This window comes from Perognathus longimembris, chromosome 13 (genome assembly GCF_023159225.1).
Source record: "Perognathus longimembris pacificus isolate PPM17 chromosome 13, ASM2315922v1, whole genome shotgun sequence".
Lineage (NCBI taxonomy): Eukaryota > Metazoa > Chordata > Mammalia > Rodentia > Heteromyidae > Perognathus > Perognathus longimembris.
In genome coordinates, this window is record NC_063173.1 from 60,373,268 (window position 1) to 60,399,652 (window position 26,385).

The 26,385-nt window shown below is 59.1% G+C and overlaps 2 protein-coding genes across 3 annotated transcripts in view; both read right to left on the minus strand.

The window, feature by feature from the left end:
• Positions 1 to 13,094, minus strand: part of Tesmin (testis expressed metallothionein like protein) — a 29,340-nt gene extending 16,246 nt beyond the window's left edge. Inside the window, exons 1-5 of the mRNA XM_048359723.1 lie at positions 12,702 to 13,094; positions 12,332 to 12,490; positions 11,066 to 11,186; positions 10,377 to 10,453; positions 8,758 to 8,849 (exon numbers count right to left, since the gene is read on the minus strand). Coding sequence (XP_048215680.1) covers positions 8,758 to 8,849; positions 10,377 to 10,453; positions 11,066 to 11,186; positions 12,332 to 12,490; positions 12,702 to 13,094 — 842 coding nt within the window. The remainder of the gene's footprint in view (positions 1 to 8,757; positions 8,850 to 10,376; positions 10,454 to 11,065; positions 11,187 to 12,331; positions 12,491 to 12,701) is intronic.
• Positions 13,095 to 16,664: 3,570 nt separating this feature from the next.
• The window catches only part of Cpt1a (carnitine palmitoyltransferase 1A), a 35,918-nt gene continuing 26,197 nt past the window's right edge, over positions 16,665 to 26,385 (minus strand). The window contains exons 13-19 of one of the 2 annotated variants that reach the window (XM_048359694.1): positions 25,797 to 25,913; positions 23,597 to 23,761; positions 22,285 to 22,419; positions 20,659 to 20,811; positions 19,757 to 19,870; positions 19,566 to 19,658; positions 16,665 to 17,245 (exon numbers count right to left, since the gene is read on the minus strand). In XM_048359694.1, coding sequence (XP_048215651.1) covers positions 17,159 to 17,245; positions 19,566 to 19,658; positions 19,757 to 19,870; positions 20,659 to 20,811; positions 22,285 to 22,419; positions 23,597 to 23,761; positions 25,797 to 25,913 — 864 coding nt within the window. In that variant the 3' untranslated portion in view covers positions 16,665 to 17,158. The remainder of the gene's footprint in view (positions 17,246 to 19,565; positions 19,659 to 19,756; positions 19,871 to 20,658; positions 20,812 to 22,284; positions 22,420 to 23,596; positions 23,762 to 25,796; positions 25,914 to 26,385) is intronic. The other variant, XM_048359695.1, reaches the window with a different exon arrangement.

Consider the following 26,385-nt stretch of genomic DNA (forward strand, 5'->3'; position numbering starts at 1 on the left):
GGACTGGCAAAAAACAAAAACAAAACAAACAAACAAAAAGTTCGGAAGGGATCCAGACGTGGTGATAGACACCTCTGTGATGCCAGCACACTGGAAACTGAGGCAGGAGGATTGTGAGTTCTAGGCCAGCCTGAGCTACATAATGAGACCCTGTCTCTAAAAAGTCAAGAAAATAAAAAATAGGCAGATAGTAGAACAGTTCCCAACCAGACCTATCCAACATGTCAGCAAAAACTGGAATGGAAGATGCTTAAAAAACGGAGTTAGTATTTGTTTAAGGCCAATATAAGAGGGTCAATTAAAACTGTCCTGAATGGCCAGCAGTTTGGCCTAGTGCATGCATGAAGCCCTGGGTTCGATTCCTCAGTACCACAGAAACAGAAAAAGCCGCAAGTGGCGCTGTGGCTCAAGTGGCAGAGTGCTAGCCTTGAGCAAAAAGAAGCCATGGACAGTGCTCAGGCCCTGAGTTCAAGCCCCAGGACTGGCAAAACACACACACACACACACACACACACACACACACAAAGATAACAAAAAAAAAACCCAATAAAGTAATTTTTAAAATACTGTCCTGAAAAACATCTACATCCATGGTATACACACACCTCCCATTTCCAGAGTGTCAGTGAAAGAGGAAGAAACAGGGGAGAGTCGCTCTTTCTCTATGAAATTACTGTGCGCAGATTTAGAATTGAACAGTACATTGCTGCTTTCTCTTATCGGTCATGAAAATAGGCTTTACACAGCGGATGTATTTAAAAGCTAATCTTGAGGCAAATCATTGCTTAGAATACATACAAATTAAGAAAAGCGCAGTTACAGCTGTACCAGTGTCTGATCTGCCCGTCCCCCAAACCAGCCAGCAGCAGAGCGCCCGTCCGCTCGACACTGCCGCCTGCCCTGGCTCGCCTCTCCTCACCCACAGCTGCACTTCTAGGGGTTCCTCATCAGCTGCCTCGGTGCTTCCAATGTCCACGGAGCCCCGTGGCGAGGCCCGTGGCTCACAGTCACAGGCTAACCCCAAATATTTTCAGTCAACCTCTGACTTCAGCATTAATTTTTAAACAATCAATTTTTGTCTTTTCAGTTTTGTTTTGTGGACCAAGTTTCAGACTTCCTTCTGGGGTTTACCCGTGGTCACCCACATCACCATGGAGCTCTCAGCGACCTCGGCGGAGCTCTGCAACGGAGAAATTGTGTGGAGACTGTGGTTAGGGTTGTCAGACATTGCACTAGGACACGCTCTCCCCTTCCAACACGGAGCTAAAGCTAGGCAGGCGTAGGGTAAGGAAGAAGCAGCCCGTCCTAAGAGCTGAGTGCAGAGCAGGCAACCGCCACAGATTCTGACAGCGTTGGCAGGAGCTGAGGATCACGGGCGGCCTCCGCTTTGGGCCATACCTCCTCCTTCCACCCACGATTCTCAAGGACAGCCTTCCTTACCACCCCCTGAACGGAGCCCCCTGGCAGGAAGCTGGCACCCTTAGGGGCAGAATTTTCTGATAACATTCCAGTATAGAATAAACCACTTCTCAGGCTTGTAGAAAGTAGGGTGTGGACATGTGACAGTCAATGCTCAACAAGATCCATGTAGCACTTGCCAGAAGGGGACTGGCAAGTGTGGTTGTAAACCACAACCAAGACAATGACACCGCCTCTGGCAAGGGGCTGGAAGCAGGTTCAAGTTAGCGTGTCTCCTCCCTACTGAGGTTGACCATGTGCAGGAGGGGTCAGGAAGCGGCTGGGGAGAACTGCCTCGTGCACACGGCAGCCATTCCCATTGTCTACACTGCATTCTCCTTACTGACTTCTAAACAACCTTATTCATAGTTAATAACGAAGGATTTGTGATTACTTACAATTTCAGACACTGGGATTTGGTACAGTTACATGGCTTTCTAGACTTTGTGTCCCATGAACTAAGAGTTACTCTACAAAGATTAAAAAAGAAAATGTATTCAGATGGTTACCCTTTAGAAAGAGGATTAGCTAAAAGCTGGCGAAGCTTAGTATTTTTGAACAAACACTAAGAATCTCAGAGCAGCTAATTACAGGTATTATCTACAGGTGCCTAATCACGGCGGCGGCATGCCTTAGGGGCCTGCCGACCTGGGTGGGGGGGGGGGGGTGGTACCATCACTAGTCACACTTCCAGAAGGCTCCCCACAGTTTCTCCCCTAGTTCAACTTCTGGTCTGTGTGCCTCCCATCAAACAGCCTCCCCCACCAAATCAGAACACCCCTGGGAAGTATGTCTCAGAGAGCAGCAGACACGCCCGTCACTGACAACAAGGTGTGTCTGAGAAGTCTGGCGGCCTCCCTCATCTTAGGAAGCGGGTGCTCTCGCGCCCCCTAGCGGCAGTGTGGGTAGCGAGGCCAGCCTGGCCGTGGTGTTCGGGGAAGAGGGGAAGCAGCGCCCCCTCTGTTGTCTCTGGGTACTGCAGCTTCCCCAGGCCACCGTGCAGAAGCGCGGCTGGCTGTGGGAATGGAAACCGCGGTGCCCAGGGGGAGGATGGGGATGGAGACGGGGAGGTCGCGGCAAGGGAAGCCCGGGTGGCACAGGGCACTGAGCGCCGAGACCGCCACGGGCTTGGCCTCTGCAGGGCATGGCCACCGCTGGACATGGACGCGTCGGGCCTGAGGACCCTACAAGCACGAGGCCAGCGGCTGGCGCGTGGGCGCCGTGCTGTGTGCGGGGTGACTCATTCCTGCGCAGGCCTGCCTTCCCGCCTGGGGCCCCTCCTTCCGCTCCCTGCTTTACTGTCCCCACCCGGCCTGCCATTCCTCCTCTGCTCTGCCCTGCCGCGGAGCCCTCCACGTCTGTGGCTGGGTAGCCTGACTCGGTCTCTCTCGCCTGCTCACACACATGAAACCGTGAGGCACTGACACCTGAACAGACTGAGTGGTTACTTCTGGGGATAATTCTCGTTTTCAAGGCTACGTCTGTAAACGCGCTATTGACTGGTATCCATCTAGATTGCTCTGTTACGACCTCGTGGGGGCTGGAGGTGGCAGAGCTGCAGACACACACGTGAGACGGACCCAGGCCTGTTCACGAGGCGTTCTGACAACTACCTTGCTGTTCTGCCCTCGGCCCTGCCAGACCTGTGCTGAGCTAGCTAGGTGCAGCGTGGCCGGCTCTGTGCTGAGCTAGGTGCAGCGCGGCCGGGCTCTGTGCTGAGCTAGGTGCAGCGCGGCCCGGCTCTGTGCTGAGCTAGCTAGGTGCAGCGTGGCCGGCTCTGTGTTGAGCTAGCTAGGTGCAGCGCGGCCCGGCCCTGTGCTGAGCTAGGTGCAGCGCGGCCCGGCTCTGTGCTGAGCTAGGTGCAGCGCGGCCCGGCCCTGTGCTGAGCTAGGTGCAGCGCGGCCCGGCTCTGTGCTGAGCTAGGTGCAGCGCGGCCCGGCTCTGTGCTGAGCTAGCTAGGTGCAGCGCGGCCCGGCTCTGTGCTGAGCTAGCTAGGTGCAGCGCGGCCCGGCTCTGTGCTGAGCTAGCTAGGTGCAGCGCGGCCCGGCTCTGTGCTGAGCTAGGTGCAGCGCGGCCGGGCTCTGTGCTGAGCTAGGTGCAGCGCGGCCCGGCCCTGTGCTGAGCTAGCTAGGTGCAGCGCGGCCCGGCTCTGTGCTGAGCTAGCTAGGTGCAGCGCGGCCCGGCTCTGTGCTGAGCTAGGTGCAGCGCGGCCCGGCTCTGTGCTGAGCTAGGTGCAGCGCGGCCGGGCTCTGTGCTGAGCTAGGTGCAGCGCGGCCCGGCCCTGTGCTGAGCTAGCTAGGTGCAGCGCGGCCCGGCCCTGTGCTGAGCTAGCTAGGTGCAGCGCGGCCCGGCCCTGTGCTGAGCTAGCTAGGTGCAGCGCGGCCCGGCTCTGTGCTGAGCTAGCTAGGTGCAGCGCGGCCCGGCTCTGTGCTGAGCTAGGTGCAGCGCGGCCGGCTCTGTGCTGAGCTAGCTAGGTGCAGCGCGGCCCGGCTCTGTGCTGAGCTAGGTGCAGCGTGGCCGGGCTCTGTGCTGAGCTAGCTAGGTGCAGCGTGGCCGGCTCTGTGCTGAGCTAGCTAGGTGCAGCGCGGCCCGGCCCTGTGCTGAGCTAGGTGCAGCGCGGCCCGGCTCTGTGCTGAGCTAGGTGCAGCGCGGCCCGGCCCTGTGCTGAGCTAGGTGCAGCGCGGCCCGGCTCTGTGCTGAGCTAGGTGCAGCGCGGCCCGGCTCTGTGCTGAGCTAGCTAGGTGCAGCGCGGCCCGGCTCTGTGCTGAGCTAGCTAGGTGCAGCGCGGCCCGGCTCTGTGCTGAGCTAGCTAGGTGCAGCGCGGCCCGGCTCTGTGCTGAGCTAGGTGCAGCGCGGCCGGGCTCTGTGCTGAGCTAGGTGCAGCGCGGCCCGGCCCTGTGCTGAGCTAGCTAGGTGCAGCGCGGCCCGGCTCTGTGCTGAGCTAGCTAGGTGCAGCGCGGCCCGGCTCTGTGCTGAGCTAGGTGCAGCGCGGCCCGGCTCTGTGCTGAGCTAGGTGCAGCGCGGCCGGGCTCTGTGCTGAGCTAGGTGCAGCGCGGCCCGGCCCTGTGCTGAGCTAGCTAGGTGCAGCGCGGCCCGGCCCTGTGCTGAGCTAGCTAGGTGCAGCGCGGCCCGGCCCTGTGCTGAGCTAGCTAGGTGCAGCGCGGCCCGGCTCTGTGCTGAGCTAGCTAGGTGCAGCGCGGCCCGGCTCTGTGCTGAGCTAGGTGCAGCGCGGCCGGCTCTGTGCTGAGCTAGCTAGGTGCAGCGCGGCCCGGCTCTGTGCTGAGCTAGCTAGGTGCAGCGTGGCCGGCTCTGTGCTGAGCTAGCTAGGTGTAGCGCGGCCCGGCCCTGTGCTGAGCTAGCTAGGTGCAGCGCGGCCCGGCTCTGTGCTGAGCTAGGTGCAGCGCGGCCCGGCTCTGTGCTGAGCTAGGTGCAGCGCGGCCCGGCCCTGTGCTGAGCTAGGTGCAGCGCGGCCCGGCTCTGTGCTGAGCTAGGTGCAGCGCGGCCCGGCTCTGTGCTGAGCTAGCTAGGTGCAGCGCGGCCCGGCTCTGTGCTGAGCTAGCTAGGTGCAGCGCGGCCCGGCTCTGTGCTGAGCTAGGTGCAGCGCGGCCGGGCTCTGTGCTGAGCTAGGTGCAGCGCGGCCCGGCCCTGTGCTGAGCTAGCTAGGTGCAGCGCGGCCCGGCTCTGTGCTGAGCTAGCTAGGTGCAGCGCGGCCCGGCTCTGTGCTGAGCTAGGTGCAGCGCGGCCCGGCTCTGTGCTGAGCTAGGTGCAGCGCGGCCGGGCTCTGTGCTGAGCTAGGTGCAGCGCGGCCCGGCCCTGTGCTGAGCTAGCTAGGTGCAGCGCGGCCCGGCCCTGTGCTGAGCTAGCTAGGTGCAGCGCGGCCCGGCCCTGTGCTGAGCTAGCTAGGTGCAGCGCGGCCCGGCTCTGTGCTGAGCTAGCTAGGTGCAGCGCGGCCCGGCTCTGTGCTGAGCTAGCTAGGTGCAGCGCGGCCCGGCTCTGTGCTGAGCTAGGTGCAGCGCGGCCGGCTCTGTGCTGAGCTAGGTGCAGCGCGGCCGGGCTCTGTGCTGAGCTAGCTAGGTGCAGCGTGGCCGGCTCTGTGCTGAGCTAGGTGCAGCGCGGCCGGGCTCTGTGCTGAGCTAGCTAGGTGCAGCGCGGCCCGGCTCTGTGCTGAGCTAGGTGCAGCGCGGCCCGGCTCTGTGCTGAGCTAGCTAGGTGCAGCGCGGCCGGGCTCCGTGCTGAGCTAGCTAGGTGCAGCGTGGCCGGCTCTGTGCTGAGCTAGCTAGGTGCAGCGTGGCCGGCTCTGTGCTGAGCTAGCTAGGTGCAGCGCGGCCGGGCTCTGTGCTGAGCTAGGTGTAGCGCGGCCGGGCTCTGTGCTGAGCTAGCTAGGTGCAGCGCGGCCCGGCCCTGTGCTGAGCTAGGTGCAGCGCGGCCCGGCCCTGTGCTGAGCTAGGTGCAGCGCGGCCCGGCTCTGTGCTGAGCTAGGTGCAGCATGGCCCGGCCCTGTGCTGAGCTAGCTAGGTGCAGCGCGGCCCGGCTCTTCCTGGGTGAAAGAAGCACGCCGCTCCCTAGCTCTGTGGGGCGCCGCAGCCCTGCTGGCAGGGAGGCAACGGGGGCACTGCAGTGGCAGGAGAGCCAGCAGCCTTTCCACAAGGGACATCTGTGTGCCTCCGAGGACACCAGAAATCTATCAGAGCATCTATCCTGATGAGCCCTCAAATAATGGGGACAGGAGACATATGTAACTGAAAAGGAGGAGAACGTGACATAGGAACACGGCAAACTGCTTTTTGGTAACTGTAACTGGTAGGTAATGATGTTCAGAAAGAGGAAGTTGAACACAGATGAAGGTGGCTAAGGAAGACTGCTGTGGAAAGAGGTGGACTTAGATGCCAATGTCTAAAGCTGGGGGTCTTGCTGCGGGTGGTTGAAACACATCTGGACAGAGATACAGCGTGAAGAAGGAACAGGACAGGAAGGTCAGGAAGGAGACCTACGGACTGCAGTGGGAGCTAGGTGGCAATAACTTGCAGGCTCTAAATAATTTGACTATCCTCTAAGTGTTAAGCTAAAAATTAAAGAGCAGGGCTGGGGATGTGGCCTAGTGGCAAGAGTGCTCGCCTCCTATACATGAAGCCCTGGGTTCAGTTCCCCAGCACCACATACACAGAAAATGGCCAGAAGTGGCGCTGTGGCTCAAGTGGCAGAGTGCTGGCCTTGAGCAAAAAGAAGCCAGGGACAGTGCTCAGGCCCTGAGTCCAAGCCCCAGGACTGGCAAGAAATAAATAAATAAAAGTTTAAAAAAATTAAAGAGTAGAAGGATTATCCAAGACCTCGAAAACCCTGCCTCAGAGCAACATTATAAATAAATTATACCATGGCAAGATATAGTCTCATCTTTAAGAAAAACAATCTAGTAGGTAACACATGAATCCAAAATCTTTGCAAAATAAAGTACTTGGGCAGAAATACAAATAATAAACCCATACAGAATTTTTTTTTAAAGAAAAGAAAAACAACCCAAAGACTTGGGCTCCTTGGATTCCTTATTATGATATTCAGTATGTTACCCAGAATAATATTATCAACCACACATCAGGATTCATATTCATTATCTGACTGATAATCAGAGCAATCGGACATACATTTTTATTACACGAGGCTTTAGTAAAACGATGATAAATGGTTAATAATTTAGCTAGTGGCTACCCAGCTCTGAGAATGACTGGGCCCAACATTACATTTTGCCATAAGGCCCAACACCAAGCTGCTTCTGTGTTATCTCCTAGCTTAGATATGCTGGAGCCATTCTTAACGGACAGTTTCCTTTCTGGTAAATGTAGTTTGACCCTGTTATCTTGGGGAAGTCTGGGCCAAAGAAGCATTATGAAGAAGAAGTCATTTACTAAGTCCTCCTGATTAGGACCTGCTAGGGAAGGAAACAAAGCCGCTCAGCCTTCTCTGGCTGCTCCCTCTCTGGGTCCTCCGTGGGCAGCGGTCCCAGTTTGCTACCAGTATTAGGGATGCGGAGGTAAACCTGTGCTGACTCAGCAGACAGACGGTGAATCAAGTGTTTATTCCCAGCAAAATTATACAAACACAATACTATATTCCTCCTGACACATTTTATAATAGGCCCAGAACTACCGAAAAATAAAAAGTTGTGACAAGTGGGTGGGGAAGCAGAGAAAGAAATATGCTGCTGAGACACCAGTTCCTTCGTGAAAGCGCACAGGAGCTGCGCTACAGGAAAGCTGCCGAGGGCCCAGCGTGGCGGTGCAGCCAGACGAGCACACGGCCCAGACTGCCAGGGGCATCGTGCGGTCCTCCCGCCTCAGACCGCCCTGTGCCACCACAGACAGTGCCGTCAGCCCAGACGCCCTGGCTCACCCAGAAACACAACCACAGCGGGAAGACATCTACCACCTCACTGCAACCGGGGCCTCGCAGACGTGACACTAACCTAAGCAAGGATGGCTCTCCATTCTCCTCCCAGCTCATCCATGCTAACGCCTCAGACACAGCACTGTGCCAGCCGCAAGAACCTCCGCTAAAACCCACGCAGCAGCTCCCAGCGAGAGATACCAGAGGCCACAGTGTGGACCCAACCAGTCTGCCTCCAGAGCCCCAGGGTCCTGTGCATGGCTGTGGGCTCACTCGTTCCGGCCCCTAACATGACACTGAACATGGCCAGGACAGGGCATTAGGGCTGCTCGGGCCACATGTCCTAAGAGCTTGCCTGCTGCCTCTCTGCACGCCACCGACTGGCCCAACTCATCGTCACAGGCTAACACAGGGCGTACGTGAGCACCGCAGCGCTTCAACCGGCATGGTTAGTTTAATGAGGTACGGTTACAAATGCAACTTCGACATGGCAGCCCATGTGCAGCTGGAGCTCACGAGAACAGACTCAGGCCGAGTCCCTGACACAGAGCACGGAAGGTAGCGGGTAGCAGCAGCCCTGGAGGCTGTCCCGATGAAGCGGCCGGGGCTGCATAACTTGCATCGATGACCACAAGAAAGGACTACACCAGCACAGCTGAACTCCATATGAAACCAAGACACAGCTAGAAATGGCCGCACGCCCCTGAGCCGCTGGCCCACGACAGCAGTGACAGATTGGCCGTTCAGCACCAACATACAGGCAGGCAGCCTGCCAACAACCCTGTGCAGGGGAAAATGACCTTTCTGGAGCCACGAAGACTTACAGGTGAAGCCGGTTCTAAGCATATGAAAAATCCCAAGTACACAAAAGCAACTTAGCCTCTTTAAAGGAAGTTACAACGGATTGCTTTTAATCCTTACCCAGCCCAAGTTATTTTGGGGGGTCCTGGCAGGGTTGGTCCTGAAGGGAAAGCAGGTCCATTGACTGCAGACGGAAGGGCGCCATTATCAAGCTGTACAAAGTCAAAGGCAAACATGTTTTCTCTTAGCATGTTTATTCAAAGTGCTAGCCAATCCCAATGTAAAGTTAAAATGATTAAAATGATTCGTTTTCCTCCAGAGGTTTATGCCGTAATCCTTTATAACTAGCTCAGGTCTTGACAGCATTGCAAACACACCAGCATGGGAGCACGCCACCCCAGTGCTTTCCCAGGCCTTTCTGGCTGCACGGCCTCAGGAACTGTGGCCGCCTTGCTTAAGCACGCAAACTCCTCCATCCCAGGCCCCAGGCCCCAGCCCCATGAGCCGCACAATGCGCACCCCCCCCCCCCCCCGTCAACTACCCTAAAATGTAAGCCCTACAGGACATTTGGCTTGCTTTGGGGTCACTTGGCTTACTGATATCTTGGACAGGTCTGCCCTATGGCAGAGAGTGGGAATACCCAATATGCCAAGGCCTTGCACCAGTGTATAGAGATGGGCAAGACACACAGCAACTCTGCTTCTGTACGGCCTGCATTCTTGTGGGCAGATGCAGACAAATCAACCAAAAAATGCAAGGTACCAACTGTGCGTGCTACACTTGAGTCCAGTGCCATGACAGTACTGACCGTGCACACTCTCTTAGAGACACAGCACACTCATCTTTTAGTGGAGCGTACTCTAGGCCGACAAGGATGTCATGATAAGAGCAAACTTTTAAAACACATGTCCAGCTGGGCACTGGTGGCTCCCGCCTGTAATCCTAGCTACTCAGAAGGCTGAGATCTGAGGACTGCAGTTCAAAGACAGCTCAGGCAGAAAAGACTTTCTTATCTCCAACTAGCCACTCAGAAACTGGTAGTGGCACTGTGGCTCAAAGTGGTAGAGTGCTAACCTTGAGCAAAAGAGCTCAGGGATGGGACAGTGCTCAGGTCTTGAGTTCAAGTCCCACAACTAACAAAAACAAACATATGTCCAGGCTAGGCACTAGTGGGTCCCTCCTTGTAACCCTAGCTACTCAGGAAGCTGAGATCTGAGGATCGTGTCAAAGCCATGACAGGCAGGGGATTATTCCATGAAACTCTTATCACCAATTAACCACCAAAAAGCTGCAAGGGGTGCTGTGGTTCAAGTGGTAGAGTGAAAAAGTGAAGGGACAGTGCCAAGGCCCTGAATTCAAGCCCTAGTATTCACATACACACACACACACACACACACACACACACACACACACACACACACAATACATGTCCACAACACTGCAGGAGGTGACTATAGCCCAACCATAAGCACGGGGCCATGGATGAAAGGATCCAATATAGGATCAATTTTTTTTTGCCAGTCCTGGGGCTTGAACTCAGGGCCTAAGCACTGTCTCTGAGCTTCTTTTGCTCAAGGCTAGCACTCTTCCTCATGAGCCACAGGGCCACTTCTGGCTTTGCCTGTGTATGTGGTGCTGAGGAATGAAACCCAAGGCTTCATGCATGCTGGACAAGCCCTCTACCACTAAGCCACATCCCCAGCTCTAATATATGTTTTATATTAAAACAATGACTCACTTGTTGTGTGATGAGATTCAATTTTGCTGGTAGTGGCAAAAATCTTCCGACTAAAGCAGTCATCGGCTTAGGGACATCTGTAAGGAAGACAATTAAAATTGGTAGCATAAGCCTGTGGAAGAAAGTATAAAGGCTAATTACAGCTTTATCATGGACAACGTTATTTAAACATTGTGATTCTATTTTTTACTTATAAAACCTTTCAGGTCATTGTGTTTTTGTTTTGTTCTTCCATCATAACGCTATTTGACCTGAGCTTCCAAGGGAGAATCTACTACTCTGAAAAGATGTTATTAGTACCTAAGTTTCCAAACTGCATACTAAGGTGCTATTTGGAGGCCATAACAAATTCACCAGGACCCTACTAGGTATTTTATATTTTTAAAGAAAGCCCAGTGACAGCTGTGAACTACTTTCAACTTATGTGCCTGCTTTTCTTGGAATGGATTCTAACTTGTTGGGATATACTTACTAAACAATTTGTACCAATCTACCCATAGGGGAATGAAAAAGTATTTCTATGGGCTCTATGAAGTCCTGAGATACTAACAGTGCTCTGGGTCTCATGTTTCTGGGCCCATGTGGAAAAAAAAATGGTGCTTTCCTTTCATTCTAAGCAAAAGTCAAACATATTCACACATCAGTTCACTTATCATGATAAATGACAACTTTTGTTCATTACTCTGTACCTGACTGTAGATAATTATTTTGATCTTGATACTGAGGAACCAGATGAAGTGCTTTTAGCTCTCTGGTGCCCGAGTTGTCGATACACAGCATTTGGGTGCCCCCTTTCAGCTGACAAATCACCTAAAATGAAAACAATCAGGTCTCATCCATCTAGCAATGTGAACTTATACACACTCATACCTGAGGAACAAGTGCTAATCCACGACTACAGACTTGTTCTTTTATAATAGCTGCTCTCTAAAATCCTCCAGCAGTGTTTTCATGGTGTCTTCCACGTGCTAACAGAAGTTCCTTTTCCTGACTTCTTCCAGAGTGATCTGACCACTGAGACTTAGCTCAAGGACCAGGTGCCATTTAAGAGTTTCTGTCCTGTCTTTCACTCCACTGCCCACATTAACAGGTAACCCAAATTTGGTGGGGAGCTCATTTCAAGAACTTCCTGAGTATAGCCCATTCTCTAAATGAAGAAGCGTGGGGGAGCCGGATACTGATGGCTCACGCTTATCATCTTAGCTGTTCAGAGGCTGAGATCTGAGGATTGCAGTTCAAAACCAGCCTGGGCAAGACAGTCTTGGGTCTTTTATCTCCAAATAACTAGCAAAAGACCAGAAGTGGAGGTGTGGCTGAAGTGGTAGAATGCTAGCCTTGAGCCAAAAGCTCAAGGACAGTACCCAAGCCCTAAGATTAGAAGAAAGGAAAATGTGGGGGTGGACGAGGGGGGAAGGTGCTCATTGACAGTAGGAACTCTAAACACTTTGCTAAAGGAGTGGGGGGGGGGGGGATTCCCTCCTACTTCAGGCCTAGTCCTCAGTGCAACGAGTCCCATGCTCTGGACACACCCCTTGTAACACCGAAGACAAGGCAGGCAAGGTCACATTTCTGTTGCCTTAGCTCATGAAATGGGGGTAAAGGTTAACGTCCTGGGGTGTTAGGAGAAGGAAATGACATATCACAGTTGTAAAAATGTTACACATCCCTCAGAGGTGACTGATTGTATGTCTTTACCCGCGTCAGCTTCTGGCAACAGAACTCTGAAGGCATGGAAGCAGGACGGCCCGTGAGCCCCCACCTCATGCGCACTGGCAAGCCACACAGTAGGGACTGATGTGACCTGTCCTTCCTCTCCGTAATGAGGTCCGCAGAGCTCTAACCCTCTCTCAACTTGCTAAGGCTCAGTGGACCTAGCATCTTAGGGGTGAAAGGTCAAGGGCCCCCGACGGCACCCCAAAGGCCGAGGCAGCGAGTGGCTCGGGCAGGCCCCCTACCATGGGGCTGGCATCCTTCTTGCGAGCGCAGCTGGAGGCGTCCTCCGCCTCCTGGGATGCGGGGAACTTGCAGCACGACTCCTGAGCCAGCGGGGGCTGGAAAGCCGCCTCCTCGGGGCCGTTACTCGCCGCCGCGCCTCCCGCTTCCTTTATTTCCACCTGCAAGGCCCAAAGCTCGGGCTGTGCTTCCGAGGTCACCCAGACCCGAGGCGGCCGCCCCGGCGCCCCCCGCGCCCCCCGCGCCCCCCGCGGCCCCCGCGCCCCCGCGGCCCCCGCGCCCCCCGCGGCCCCCGCGCCCCCCGCGCCCCCCGCGCCCCCCGCGCCCCCCGCGCCCCCGCGCCCCCCGCGCCCCGGGGCCCCGGGCTCTTACCGGGATCACGCGCACGCCCGCGGGCAGCGGCAGCAGCGCGGGCCCGCGCGCCGCGGGCAGCAGCGACGACAGCACGTGCACGCTGTAGGCCGGCGGCGGCGCCGCCTCGTCCGGGGCGCGCAGCTCGGGGAGCCCCGCCAGGTCCCCCAGGAGCGCGGCCGGCACGTCGGCGGGGCCGTCGGCGCCCGGCGCGGGGCTGAGCGCGCGCAGCAGCGGGTCCCCGGGGTCGGCGGCGCCCAGGTAGGCGTCCGCCAGCACCGGCAGCTCGTCCCGCTCCGCCGCCTTCCCCACCGCCGCGGGGCTCAGCGCCAGGCCGTCCGTCGCGCCGAACAGCTCCGTCACCATCTCATCGTCGGGGCCCGGCCCGGCGCCCAGCAGCGCCGTCTCCTCCATGGCCAGGCATCGCCCCGCGCCCGGCTCCCCGCGGGCTCCGGCCAGGGCCAGGGCGGCCGGCGCACCTGCTCGGGGAGGGCGGGCGCCCGTGAGCCGGGGGAGCCGCCGCCCGCGCCCCGCGTCCACGTCCCGCGGGGGCCCGGGACCGCGGCTGGGCCGCGACTCCGCACCCCGGCCGCCTCGCGGGGGGCGGGGGGGACACCCGGGGCCTCCTGGGGGGACGCCCGGGCTTCGTGGGGGGACACCCGGGGCCTCCTGGGGGGACACCCGGGCTTCGTGGGGGGACACCCGGGGCCTCCTGGGGGACACCGGGTCCTTCCACCCGGGCTGCGTGGGGGGACACCCGGGGCCTCCTGGGGGGACACCCGGTCCTTCCACCCGGGCTGCGTGGGGGGACACCCGGGGCTTCCTGGGGGGACACCCTGTCCTTCCGCCCGGGCTGTGTGTGGGGACACCCGGGGCCTCCTGGGGGACACCCGGTCCTTCCACCCGGGCTTCGTGGGGGGACACCCGGGGCCTCCTGAGGGGACACCCGGGCCGCCTTGGGGACACCCGGTCCTCCTGGGGGACACCCGGGGCTTCTTGGGGAGACACCCGAGCCTTCCACCCGGGCCTCCTGGGGGGACACCCGGGCCTCCTCGGGGGACACCCGGGCCTCCTAGGGGGAAACCGGGCCTCCTCGGGGGACACCGGGCCTCCTGGGGGGACACCGGGCCTCCTTGGGGGACACCCGGGCCTCCTAGGGGGACACCGGGCCTCCTCGAGGGACACCGGGCCTCCTGGGGGACACCGGGCCTCCTGGGGGGACACCGGGCGGCCTCGGGGGACACCGGGCGGCCTCGGGGGACACCGGGCCTCCTCGGGGGACACCCGGGCGCCGGGGCCTCCGCAGGGACGCACCTGGGCCGACCGGCGGCAGCTGCGTCAATGCTGTGGCCGGGCAGAGCAGCCGGCTGGACGGCAGTTGACCGTTGGGAGGGGGCGGGGCCTTGGCACGGGGTGGGGGTGGAGCCTCTCCGAACAGGGGCGGGACCAGGGAGCCATTGGTTGGAGGAGCCTGGAAAGGGGAAGGGGCGGGGTCTGTTATCCGGAAGGGGGCGGGGCCAGGAAGCCACTAGTGGGAGGGGCCTGGCGAAGGGGCAGAGGCTGCCAGGGTAAAGGTGGGGCGGGGCCACCACTAGTGAGAGGAGCCTGGAGAAGGGAAGGGGCGGAGCCTATGTCAGGACAGGCGGGGCCAGGACTGTGGGATGAAGAGCTGTAGAAGGGGCGATACTTGTAGGGCTGGAAGAAGGGGCGTAGCCTTACAGGGTGAGGAGAATGGAGAACTCTGGGTAATCAATTGCTTCTGCTTAGGGTGGGGAAACTGAGGCAGCACTAGGCAGGCTCCTTCCTTGAAGCTTGAGCTTTTCTGTCTTGGGGTTTTGTTTTGTAGTACTAGGGATTAGATTCAGGGCCACTTGAGCCACACTCCTAGCCATTCTGTATTGTTTATGAGACAGGGTTTTCACCTAACTTTGCCTGGTCTAGCCTTGAACTCTTTTGAAACTAGCCTGGGCAAAAAAAATAAACAAAAAACCCCAAAAAGGGTGGTGTACCTCTGTTATCCCAGATGGATGGGAGGCTGAGATTGGGAGGATCACAATTCAAGGCCAGCTGAGGCATAAAAATTCATTTCTGCTAGGCACCGGTGACTCACTTCTGTAATCCTAGCTACTCAGGAGGCTGAGATCTGAGAGTCAAGGTTCAAAGGCAGCCCAGGCAGGAAAGTCCACCTGACTCTGATCTCCAAATAACAAAAAAACCAGAAGTGGGGCTGTGACTCAAGTGGTAGCATGCTAGCCTTGAGCAAAAAGGCTCAGGGACAGTGCCCAGGCCAAGTTCAGTCCCCAGAACTAGCACCAAGAAAAGAAAAGGAAAAAAAAAAGTCCATTTCCATTGAAGAAACTGAGAGCGCTGCATGCCTGTCATCCCAGCTATGGTGGATAGTAGGAATCAAAGAATAGGAGGCTCACAGTCCAGGCTGGACTGGGTAGAATGTGAGACCCTATCAAAAATAGCTAGCACAAGCCAGACACTGAAGGCTCACACATCTCATAGCAATCTTAGCTATTCAGGAGGCTGACATCTGAGGACTGTAGTCCAAAGTCAGCGGGGGCTGGAAGTGGAGCTGTGGCTCAAGTGGTGGAGCCCCGGCCCTGAGCAAAGCTCAGGGACAATGCCTAGACCCTGAATTGAAGTCCTAGGACTGGCACAGGTGCTCACGGGTACGCACACACGCAAAGGGCTGGAGGCATAGCTCAGTGGTAGAGTGCTTTCCTAGCAAGCCTGAAGCCTGAGGGCGGGGGGGGGGGTGGTGTTGGGAAAGAGTGGGGAGGGAAAGACTAAATTGGCAAAAGACTTAGAAGATGCAGCAGCACTGTTTATTGGGCACCTATTATGCGTCAGGCAGTAGAGAAGGCGAGTGACGGGACAGTCCACGGGCCCCAGCCAAATGGTTCTCCTCCTGGACGGAGGCTAGTCCCCGACAAAGGAGCCCAGAACGATAGCGTAGTAGACAGACAGTGCTTTATTAAGGGCTCCCTACACCCGCAGCTTGCGTTTCTAAGACTTACACCGGAAGAGCACATTGTATTTACATGCGATGGATTAAGGAGCGAATTCAAGCCACGGCTGCGGTAAGACTAATTTGTTCCAAATTAAAATACATAATACTCTTACCTCCCCCTTCCCACATATACAATAAAAACCCACTCTCCCGCTTAAGGAATAGAAAAATTGCATTGATAACTGCACAGATCAGCCACAGTGACACTGGGGACGTCAGACCGGAGAGAGGAGCGCGGTCTCGCGTGCTCACGCGCACACGTGGCGCCTGACTCGTGGCTCTGTGAGGTCTACCGCCAGCTGCCGCCTCTTGCCCTGGCCGGGGCGGGGGGGGGGGGTCATTGCCCCACAGCCTGCCTGACTGAACACCACAGACGACCAGGCGGGGGGGGCGGTGCTGCTGCTGCGGTTTCTTGGTTTTGCCTTTTGTTTTCACCCTTGCTTTTGAGAGGGGAAGGATCTTCGGCCCTTCCAGGCAGATTGTTACAGAATTGCCCCCCAAGATGCCCCTCGCCGCCTCCATCCGTGGAGCCGGGGGGGGGGAAGCGAGCCGGCGAGGGCCAGGCAGGCGCTGGGAGAAATAAATACACCGCGTCCGACCGTACGGAGCCCACGGGGAAGCCGGTCACCGCGGGCCGGAGGGGTGGGGGTGCCGCTGAGCTCAGCCTTGGGGTGACACTGGATACCGAGGGGGGCTCTGTGTGGTTTGCTCGCTGGAGAAAGGCACTCCTGGGGCAGGGAGTTGGGGGCCGAGCACCAGTCCCCTGGGACCGGGACCTGTCACCGCCATGTGGCCAACATGACATGCACAGCCAGGCCCCGCGGACGTGAGGGCGGCTCTGGGGACCAGGGGTGACGCGAGGGTGAGCTGCGCCTCCTGACCCCTGGCCCGCCCCCAGGGCCTCGGCCATCGGGATCCTCCACCCTCACTGCCTCCTCCCGGCCACAGGGTGGGGGAAGTAGCAGGACACCCCCCCTCCCCCCCGCAACAGCCCCGCGCGAGGCTTCCCGCCCCCCGAGGGCCTCCGTCTTTAAGGCACTGGGTTCTGAAGACGTGCGGGGTCAGCCACAGGACAGACGTGGGGACCGCCTGTTCCAACCACGGCCGGGCCAGCGGGACGGGAGGAGGTGGCCCCCAGCCCGGGGAGGGGCGGGGCGGGCGAGCGCCACGCGTGGGCGACGCTGGGAACACGGCCAGCGGCTCGTCCATGCCCTCCCGGTGTGCGGCTGCAGCCCTGCCAAGGGGGCGCCCCGCCCAGGCTGGCTTCGGGGCTCCCAAGCCGAGGAGGGCCTGCGTCGCGGGGCCGCCGGTCCGGGGAGACCAGGGCGGCCAGCGCTCTCGGGAAGGGAAACTTTGGAGCTTTGTGGTTTTTCCCCGGTCCTGAACTAGGATCGGGATTCATGCCTACTCTTCATTTGGTGTGGGTCACAGGACTGTCCCTCGCGGTGGCCTGCTGGAATTACTTTTTGGAATTAGATGCGAGCGTAAACAAGCTGAGGATGTCCGTCATGGCTTCCCTCAGGTGCTTCCCAAAGCGGTGAGAATCCTGGTGTAAACACAGAAAACACAAACACATCAGCCCGGCCGGGCACGGTGCCGCACGCCTGTAACCCCTGGCTCCTGGGAAGGTGGAGACGGGAGGATGGTTGGAGGTAATGGGGTTGGAACTCGGGGCCTTAAGCTTGGGCTACACCCCCAGCCCCTTTAGGTGCAGGGGTATTTAACCCTCCGTGTACAAAGGGGTTTCATTTTCAGAGTCTGGATTTTATTGTGGTTGTTTTCCTTGGCTGTGGGACTTGAACTCGGGGCCTGGCGCTGTCCCTGAGTTCCTTTGGCTCAAGGCTAGTGCTCTACCACTGTGAGCCACAGGGCCACTTCCAGCTTTCTGGTGGTCACATGGAGTATCAGACTTTCCTGCCTGGGCTGATTTTGAACTGAGGTCCTCCGATCTCGGTCTCCCGAGTAGCTAGGGTTACAGGCGTGAGCTGCCAGCGCCCAGCTTGTTGTTGTTTTTATAATAGGGACTCACACTTATGCTCAGACCAGCCTGAACCAAACTTCCATTTCCTATGCTTCCAGCGTAGCAGGGAAGACTGGCATTCAGCACCACACCCAGCTCTCAATCATCTGAGGTAGGGGTTCACAAGCTTTTTGCCCCGGTTGGCCAACACCACGAACCAATCCCAATTTCTCAAGTAAGACAGTAGGCATGAGCCACAGCACACAGAGCAGGGGTTGGTTTGGGTTTTTTTTTTTTGATGGCACCAAGATTTGATCTCAGGGCCTTATACTCACTAGAGAGGCGTTCTACCATTTGAGCCATGTTGCCTAAATTCCTAGCCTAAATCCCTATTCTTGTTGTAAAACAGAACAAAGACTGTGGGGAGGGGAAATGGAAGGAAACAAGGAAGGGATAACAGTGTTTGATAAGAAATGTACTCATTGCCTTACTATGTAACTGTCACTCCTCTGATGTCACCCTTACAATGAAATAAAATTTTTTAAGAACCCTGCAAGCTTTGGCATTGCTTGTCAAGTGAAGTACAACGTGGAAAGGAGAGGAAGAGCTAGATCCGTAGATAAATTCCAGGTTGCGTGTGCAGCCTGCTCCATCATGAGGATGGAAGTGCCCAGCTCCGTTACATTATTACACAACAGGGCTGGGGATATGGCCTAGTGGCAAGAGTGCTTGCCTCATATACATGAGGCCCTGGGTTCAATTCCCCAGCACCACATATACAGAAAACGGCCAGAAGTGGCGCTGTGGCTCAAGTGGCAGAGTGCTAGCCTTGAGCAAAAAGAAGCCAGGGACAGTGCTCAGGCCCTGAGTCCAAGCCCCAGGACTGGCCAAAAAAAACCCCAAAACAAAACATTATTACACAACAGTCTCACTCCATCTTCCAAGTCACAGGAAGCTGCAGAAGTGGGGCTGGGAGTGTGGCTTAGTGGGTAGAGCGCTCGCCTCGTATATATGAAGCCCTGGGTTCGATTCCTTAGCACCACATACACAGAAAAAGCCGGAAGTGGTGCTGTGGCTCAAGAGGTAGAGTGCTAGCCTTGAGCAAAAAGAAGCTTGGGGACAGTGCTCAGGCCCTGAGTCCAGCCCCAGGACTAGGAAAAAGAAAGAAAAAAAAAGCAAGAAAGCCAAGGAAGCATGTGGGCATTTAAGTTTAATATGGCTGCTACAGTAAAGGTAGGCATGCGGAACTAAGTCAACTTATTTCTTTTTTTCTTTTTTTCGCCAGTCTGGGACTTGAACTCAGGGCCTGAGCACTGTCCCTGGCTTCTTTTTCTAGCACTGTACTTCCTGAGCCACAGCGCCACTTTTGGCTTTTTCTGTGTATGTGGTGCTGAGGAATGTCGAACCCAGGGCAGGGCTTCATGTATTCGAGGCAAGCGCTCTACCACTAGGCCACATTCTTAGCCCCTAAACCTATTTCTTTAAAACCAAGTAAGGAGAATTGTAAAATTCCTCTGTGTGAAGGAATCCTAGGCAAGTCAAAGTTGATAACCAGACCGAGATTTTCGGTTCTAAGATGTAATCTCCTGAAAAAAAAAGAAATAACTCCCATGTTTACAAGAGGAATTTCTAGCCAGGCGCTGGTGGCTCAGCGCCCGCAACCCCAGCGACGCAGGAGGCTGAGATCGGAAAACGGTGGTTCAAAGCCAACCTGGGCGGAAAAGTCCACGAGACTCTCATCTCCAATTAATTCGCAAAACATTCGAAGTGGAGCTGGGCTCTAGTGGTGGAACACCAGCTTTGAATGAAAAAGCCAAACAAAGACGGGAAGCCCTGAGTTCAAACCCGCCCCCCCAGCACAGACGAAAAAGGGAGAAGCAGAGAAGGGCTTTCCGGGGTGCCTCACCGTCTCGGGGCTCGACAGCTTGGAGGAGACGTGGAAGTGGATGTAGCTCTCGCCCATGAGGATGTAGGACACGCCGTAGCCATCGTCAGCCACCTGCGGGCGGGCAGGAGACGGCCTCGCTGACCCCGGTGGGGACAGAGGACCAGGGCGGCCCCCCAGGCCACTCGGGGCCCACCCAGCGCCGCACTCACCGGCCCAAAGCCCCCGCCGCCGGAAATGTGGTGCGGGTTGTTCTCCAGGTCGAACAGCTCCACCTGCTGGTGAGGCGTCTGGCTGGTGGACAGCCTCCAAGGCTCGGACAGCACCTGCGCGGAAGGAGGCGGGCTCCGCTGAGGGGACGGCTCTGCACACCCCGGTCTGGGTCACCGAGGAACATGCAGAGAGGGAAAGGACCCCCGGCACCGGGGTTCCGAGGCCAGCATGCCGCCCGGCGGTGGTATACGGCGAGACTTGGAATAGTGCCACCCCAGTACCTGATCCTCCTGAGTAGCTAGGAGGGAGCCACTAGTGCCGAGGAAAAGAAAACCAAACCACTTTTTAATGAGGTTGAGCATGGTGGTGTACGGCTGAAGTCCCAACTGCTTGGAAGGCAGAAGTGGGAGGAATGCCTGAGCAATCTCCCAAAAATCCATTAAAAAAAATAAAGAACATAAACTCACCATTGACTCATACTTAAACCAAAGGGAGGCTGGGCTCTGGTGGCTCATACTTGTAACCCTAGCTACTCAGGAGGCTGAGTTCTGAGAATTACAGTTCAAAGCCAGCCCGGGGAGAAAGGTTCTCAAGATTCTGATCTCATATAACCAACTCCAAAAAAAAGCCAACTCAAATGGCAGCTTGCTGGCCTTGAGAAGAAAAAGCCAAGTGAGAGTTCATGGTCCTGAGTTCCAGTCCCAGTACCGGCACGCGCACACGCGTGCACACACACGTAGATCCGCAGGGCTCTCGAGATCCGAATGTGGGGGGGGTCTTTCAGTGCTGCCTAAGGGCTCGTGGCGGGCCTTGCCCATTACATGGGAGGGTAAATCCTCCTGTGGGAGGATTGTGGGAGCGATGTACCGAGGTCCCCCCCCCCCCGGCGAGGGCCACTTACTTCCTTAAGGAAGGGGGATTCCACGGCCAGGTATTTGGACACGACGTAAAGGCAGAAGAGGTGGCGGTCGATGCCCGCGCCCGTCATGGCCAGGCGGTACAGCTGCTGGTGCTTCTCGGACGCCAGCTTGAACAGCTTGAGCCTCTGCTCCACCTGCGACGCGGGCGAGGGGAGGGTGTGCTGCGGGCCCGCCACCGCCCCCGGGCCACGGCCACCGGGCCCCGCGCCCCGCGCCCTCGCCCAGCGTCCTGTCTCCAGGCCGCGGGGACGCCCGGCGCGCCCGCTGCTGGCCACCCTGGGCTCTAAAGGCCCACGGGGACGCCGCACACCGAGGCTGGGCGTTGAGTCTGCCCTGGGCCACCTGTGTCACCCCACAGGGGCTCAGATGGCCCGCCCTGGGCTTCCGCTGCAGCCCCGAGGGGCCGTCAATGCCTGGCCCTGGCACAGCAGGCTCTGGCCAGGCTGGGAGCCGGCCCTGCGTTGCCCGGCCTCTGCCTCCCTCGCAGGCCCCCAGTGCTATGGGCGCTGCCGTCCTGGCCCTGCTGGCTTCTTCCCCCGGGGACGCAGGCCCTGACCCGGGGCCTCTCGGCCTGGCTGCCGGTGCTTGGGGAGGGCGGAGGGGAGGGACAAGGCCACGCGCTGCCTGGGGGACCAGCTGTGGGCTGGGGCTGTTCATCTGTCCATCTCTGTAGATGAATGGCAGGACCTCGCGGGGCTCCCTCCGCGTCCCCAGGGGACAGCTTTCCACCCCGGGGCCCATGGCTACGCTTCTCCCTGCCCGTTAGAGGGGAAGCCGGGGGAGGAAGACAAGGCCTGGGGGAGGGAGGAAAAACCGGGTCAGGGAGAAGAAGCTAGAGCGAAGGAGAAGCCAGGGGAGAAAGGAGCCAAGGGAGGAAGAAGAAGCCAGAGGTAAGAGGAGCTGGGGAGGGGAGAAGCCGGTCGGAGGGGGAGAAGCCGGGGAGGAGGGAGAAGCCAGGGGAGAAAGGAGCCAAGGGAGGAAGAAGAAGCCAGGGGTAAGAGGAGCTGGGGAGGGGAGAAGCCAGGGAGGAAGGAGAAGCCGGTCGGAGGGGGAAAAGCCGGGGAGGGGGAGAAGCCGGGGAGGAAGGAGAAGCTGGGAGGAGAAGATGAAGGCAGGAAGAGAAGCACCCAGGTTCTGTGCAGGCCCAGGTCGGCCTCGGGGCGCCCTGAATGAAGCCACGTGGCGGTGGGCGGGGCTCGCGGCAGGTACCGCCTGCGTGGGGGGCGGGGCTCGCGGCAGGTACCGCCTGCGGGGGGCGGGGCTCGCGGCAGGTACCGTCTGCGTGGGGGGCGGGGCTCGCGGCAGGTACCGCCTGCGGGGGGCGGGGCTCGCGGCAGGTACCGCCTGCGGGGGGCGGGGCTCGCGGCAGGTACCGTCTGCGTGGGGGGCGGGGCTCGCGGCCGGTACCGCCTGCGGGGGGCGGGGCTCGCGGCAGGTACCGTCTGCGTGGGGGGCGGGGCTCGCGGCAGGTACCGCCTGCGGGGGGCGGGGCTCGCGGCAGGTACCGTCTGCGTGGGGGGCGGGGCTCGCGGCACGTACCGCCAGCGTGGGGGGCGGGGCTCGCGGCAGGTACCGTCTGCGTGGGGGGCGGGGCTCGCGGCACGTACCGTCTGCGTGGGGTCCACCATGGCCAGCACGAAGTTGCAGGACTCGGAGGTGCAGGAGCGCACGGTCTCCGTCCTCCCCTCGCGGAACAGCCGGGTCATGGAGGCCTCGTAGGTGAGGCAGAACTTGCCCATGTCCTGGGGGAGGAGAGACGCTCAGCGCGGGCGGGCAGCCGGAGGCGGAGGCGCCGTGGGCTCGGCCGGGGCCCAGGCTCGTGGGGGGGGGGGCGAGTAAGGGGGGGGCTTTGCCACCTGGACGAGCCTGGAGTCATCGGCTCCCCACGCTCCCCACACGTGGGCCTGAGCGAGTAGGATGGCACTCCGGGAGGGCGGGGAAGGCGGGTGGGGGGGGGGGGGAGGGACAGCAGAGGCGTGGGGGGAGGGTGCAGGGGGGCGGAGGAGGGGGAGGGAGTGCAGAGAGAAGCACAGCCGGAGCCCCCCGCAGGAGCTGCAGGTGGAGGGGGGGGTGAGATGGCATTTGGGGGTCTTTCTAAGAGCCCCAGGACGGGGGCAGAAGACGGGAGAGGGAGGGACACTACCAGGTGACCAGGGCAGAGCAGCCGAGGCGGGGAGCCTGGGATTACCGGGGTGAAGCGCCAGGGCCGGGCTCCCTCCACCCATTGTCTATTTCTTCCAGACTGCCCCCTTTACAGGCAGTTGCCCCGGTCTGCTTCTGCCCCAGGTGACCCTGGGCTATCCCTCACACCCCGCCCTGGGGCCATCGCTAAATGACCAGTCTTTCAGTTACTGCACCTCCAGCTGAGAAACAGCGGCTGCCAACTTCCTCCCACCCGCTGTCTCTTTTACATGTTGGCGTTTGCCCCTGGACGGCAGCTGGCACCCAGCCACAGCCCCCAGGGCTGCCAGACACTGCGTGTGTGCACGCCCCTCACACTGGCTGGGCACAGTGGTTCACACCTGTAATCCCGGCACCCCCAAGAGGCGGGAGAAAGAGGACCTCAAGCTTGAGGCCGGCTAGCCACCTAGAGACCCTGTCCCACAAAAACAAACGATAGCAGCTGCAAGACTGGGCCGGAGCTCAGCACCCCACCATGACATCTTCTGCCCCCGCAGCCCAGACCAGACTGTGGGGAAGAAGGCTCCCTGCCACGGCCCCGGAAGTCCCAGTCCTGGCCTCGCACGGGCTTGGCCGCTCCTGGGGCCAGGCAGAAGGCAGCCGCAATAGCCGCAAGAGACAGAGGGCTGGACTTCCCGGCCGGCCGCCCTCCCCTACGCTGCCCCCTGGGGGTACGGCCTGGGCGTGTCAGGGCCCCCCGGGAGGGCTCGGGATGGACCCCCACGCCGGGCCCCCCACCTTGTATTGCGCCAGCTGCAGGGCCATCTGGATGAACGCGTCCGGGCTCGTGCGGCACTTCTTGATCAGGCCTTTGCCAAACGTGCTGAACGAGAAGGAGTAGAGGTCCACGTCATCGGCCAGGAGGCTGGCGCTGTTCAGGGATGTCTCGATGACCGCCTGGCACTGCGGGAGAGACCACGCGCCCTCAGTGGGCACGCTGGCACGGCGGGGAAGCCCCGGCCAGCGCCCCAGCTCACCCCACGCGGGCAGCACTGGTTTCCGGGGGCTGGGGATATAGCCTAGTGGCAAGAGCGCTCGCCTTGTGTACATGGAGCCCTGGGTTCGATTCCCCAGCACCACATATATAGAAAATGGCCAGAAGTGGTGCTGTGGCTCAAGAGGCAGAGTTGTAGCCTTGAACAAAAAGAAGCCAGGGCTGGACAGTGATCAGGCCCTGAGTCCAAGGCCCAGGACTGGCAAAACAAAACAAAACAAAACAGCACTGGTTTCCAGAACCCCTTCTCCCCCCCACAAGTGGAGGAAAGCGGCAAGGGGCCGCAGGCGAGGGCCTGTTCCCAGTGACACCCCCAAAGGGAGCTTCAAACGACCCTGCCTTCTGTCCTGTGACGTCCGGGTGGCTAGCTGATGAGAGGAGCAGACAGACAGGCAGTGGAGATCTACTCAGCAAGAAAAAGAACCCAGCGGCAGGGCCACAAGAGACCTGGAAGGAGCGGGCACCCGGGGCTCATGCCTGCCACCCACGCGGCCTGGGAGACCGAGCTCAGGGGGACTGCAGTTCAAGGCCAACCTGGGCATGCGTGCCAGATCCCACCTCCACCCAGGGCTGGGCCCCATGGTGTGTGCCTGACACCCCGGGAGGCCGTGCCTGGGGAAGCTCCGCTCCAGACCTGCCCGGGCAGAACAGTCCGAGAGAGACTGCCCCGACGGCAGCAGCTGGCGACCCCAGCGACAGAGGAGAGCCTGCCGTCAGCAGAACTCCCCGCCTCACACGTGACCCGCGCGGCCGGGCACCGGGGGCTCACGGCTGAAAATCCCAGCTACTCGGGAGGCTGAGTTGGAATCCAGGCTGGAGAGTCCATGAAACTCTTTTATCTCCAAGGAGCTGTGGCCCGAGTGGCACAGTGCTGGCCTCGAGCAAAAAGAAGTGCAGGGACAGAGCCCAGGCCCCGAGTTCCAACCCTGGGGTTTGCACCAAAGAAATGCACAAAGGGGGGAAGGGGAATCTCGTGGGGAGTGGGGAGGGGCCGCTCAGCCCCTCAGCCCTCGGAAGAGGTGGCTTTCCTTGGTGGTACCAGCCTCAGAACTGTTCCTTGGAAGGCTCCTACTTGGCGGGCTGCGTCCAGGGCGTCCCGTGCGACAGTCTAGCCCGCTGCCCAGGCCGGCTGCCAGCTTGCCTGCCTCGGCCTCCCGAGCGCGGGTTTACCGGCCTGGGCCACCACGCCCAGGTATCGGCCCAAGAAGCTTTGTTGGTTTTTTTTTTTTTTTGGCCAGTCCTGGGCCTTGGACTCAGGGCCTGAGCACTGTCCCCGGCTTCTTCCCGCTCAAGGCTAGCACTCTGCCACTTGAGCCACAGCGACACTTCTGGCCATTTTCTGTATATGTGGTGCTGGGGAATCGAACCTAGGGCCTCGTGTATCCAAGGCAGGCACTCTTGCCACTAGGCTATATCCCCAGCCCTGTTGTTTTGTTTTTGACTGTGTGTGTGCGCCAGTCCCGGGACTGGAACTCAGGGCCTGGGTGCTATACCTGAGCTTTCTTCATGCCAGACTGGTGCTCTACCGCTTGAGCCACAGCTCCACCGCCAGCCCTTTGGGGCAGTTAATTGGAGATGAATCTCACAAGCTTTCCTGCCCAAGCTGGCTTCGAACCTCAATCTTCAGTTCGTAGCCTCCTGAGTAGCTAGGTTTATAGGTGTGAGCCACTGCCTGGCTTCAGCCTACGATTCTTTAAGAGGAACAAGCTGTCTTTTAAGTTAGCCATTTAGAGTATTTCGCCTCGATAGACTGGGACTCCAGTACTCGTCCAGCAAGTAGGAGGTGCTGGGTTCCGTCTCAACAGAGAGAGAGAGAGACAGACAGCGAGGAGGGCCGTGACTCAAGGTGCTGGTTTTCCCTCTTCTGTGAAGAGCGTGCCACCCGGCACAGCTGCCCGGGCGCCGCGGGCTCGGTGCCCGCACCCCCTGGGCGGGCGCACCCACCTCCTCCGGGATGTCCCACTGCAGCCGCGTGGGCGGGGGGAGGCTGGCGTTGGTCTCTCCTCTGCAGTGCCCATCCTCCGCGTAGCCTAGGGCAAAGCTGTCGGTGGCCATGACAAACTGGAACAGGAGAGGCGGAGACTGAGCAGAAACCCGAACTCGGGGCTCCTCACCCCCTCTCGGCCCAGCTCTGGGGGAGAAGATGGGGCCCCCCCCGCCCCAGCAGCTCAGCCGGCCACGGACCCCGGCCGGCGCCTCCTAATTCACCACTGACACAGCCGCGTGGATGCAAGTGGGGCGCCCCTACTTTCAGGGCCAACCCACGCCCAGGTGGGCAATCTTTCCTGCTGACCCAGAAACTCCCCTGCAACTCCCTAACACGTTAGGGCAGCTCAAGGCTAGAGGTTCAAGTCCCACACAACAAATAAAGCAAAATAGCTGACTGGAGTCAGGTGCCAGTGGCTCACGCCTGCCATCCTCAGCGACTCAGGAGGCAGAGATCTGAGGCGCACGGTTCAAAGCTAGCCCGGCAAGAAATTCCAGGAGATTTCTACCTCCGATTAACCACCAAAAAGCTGGACGTGGCGCTGGG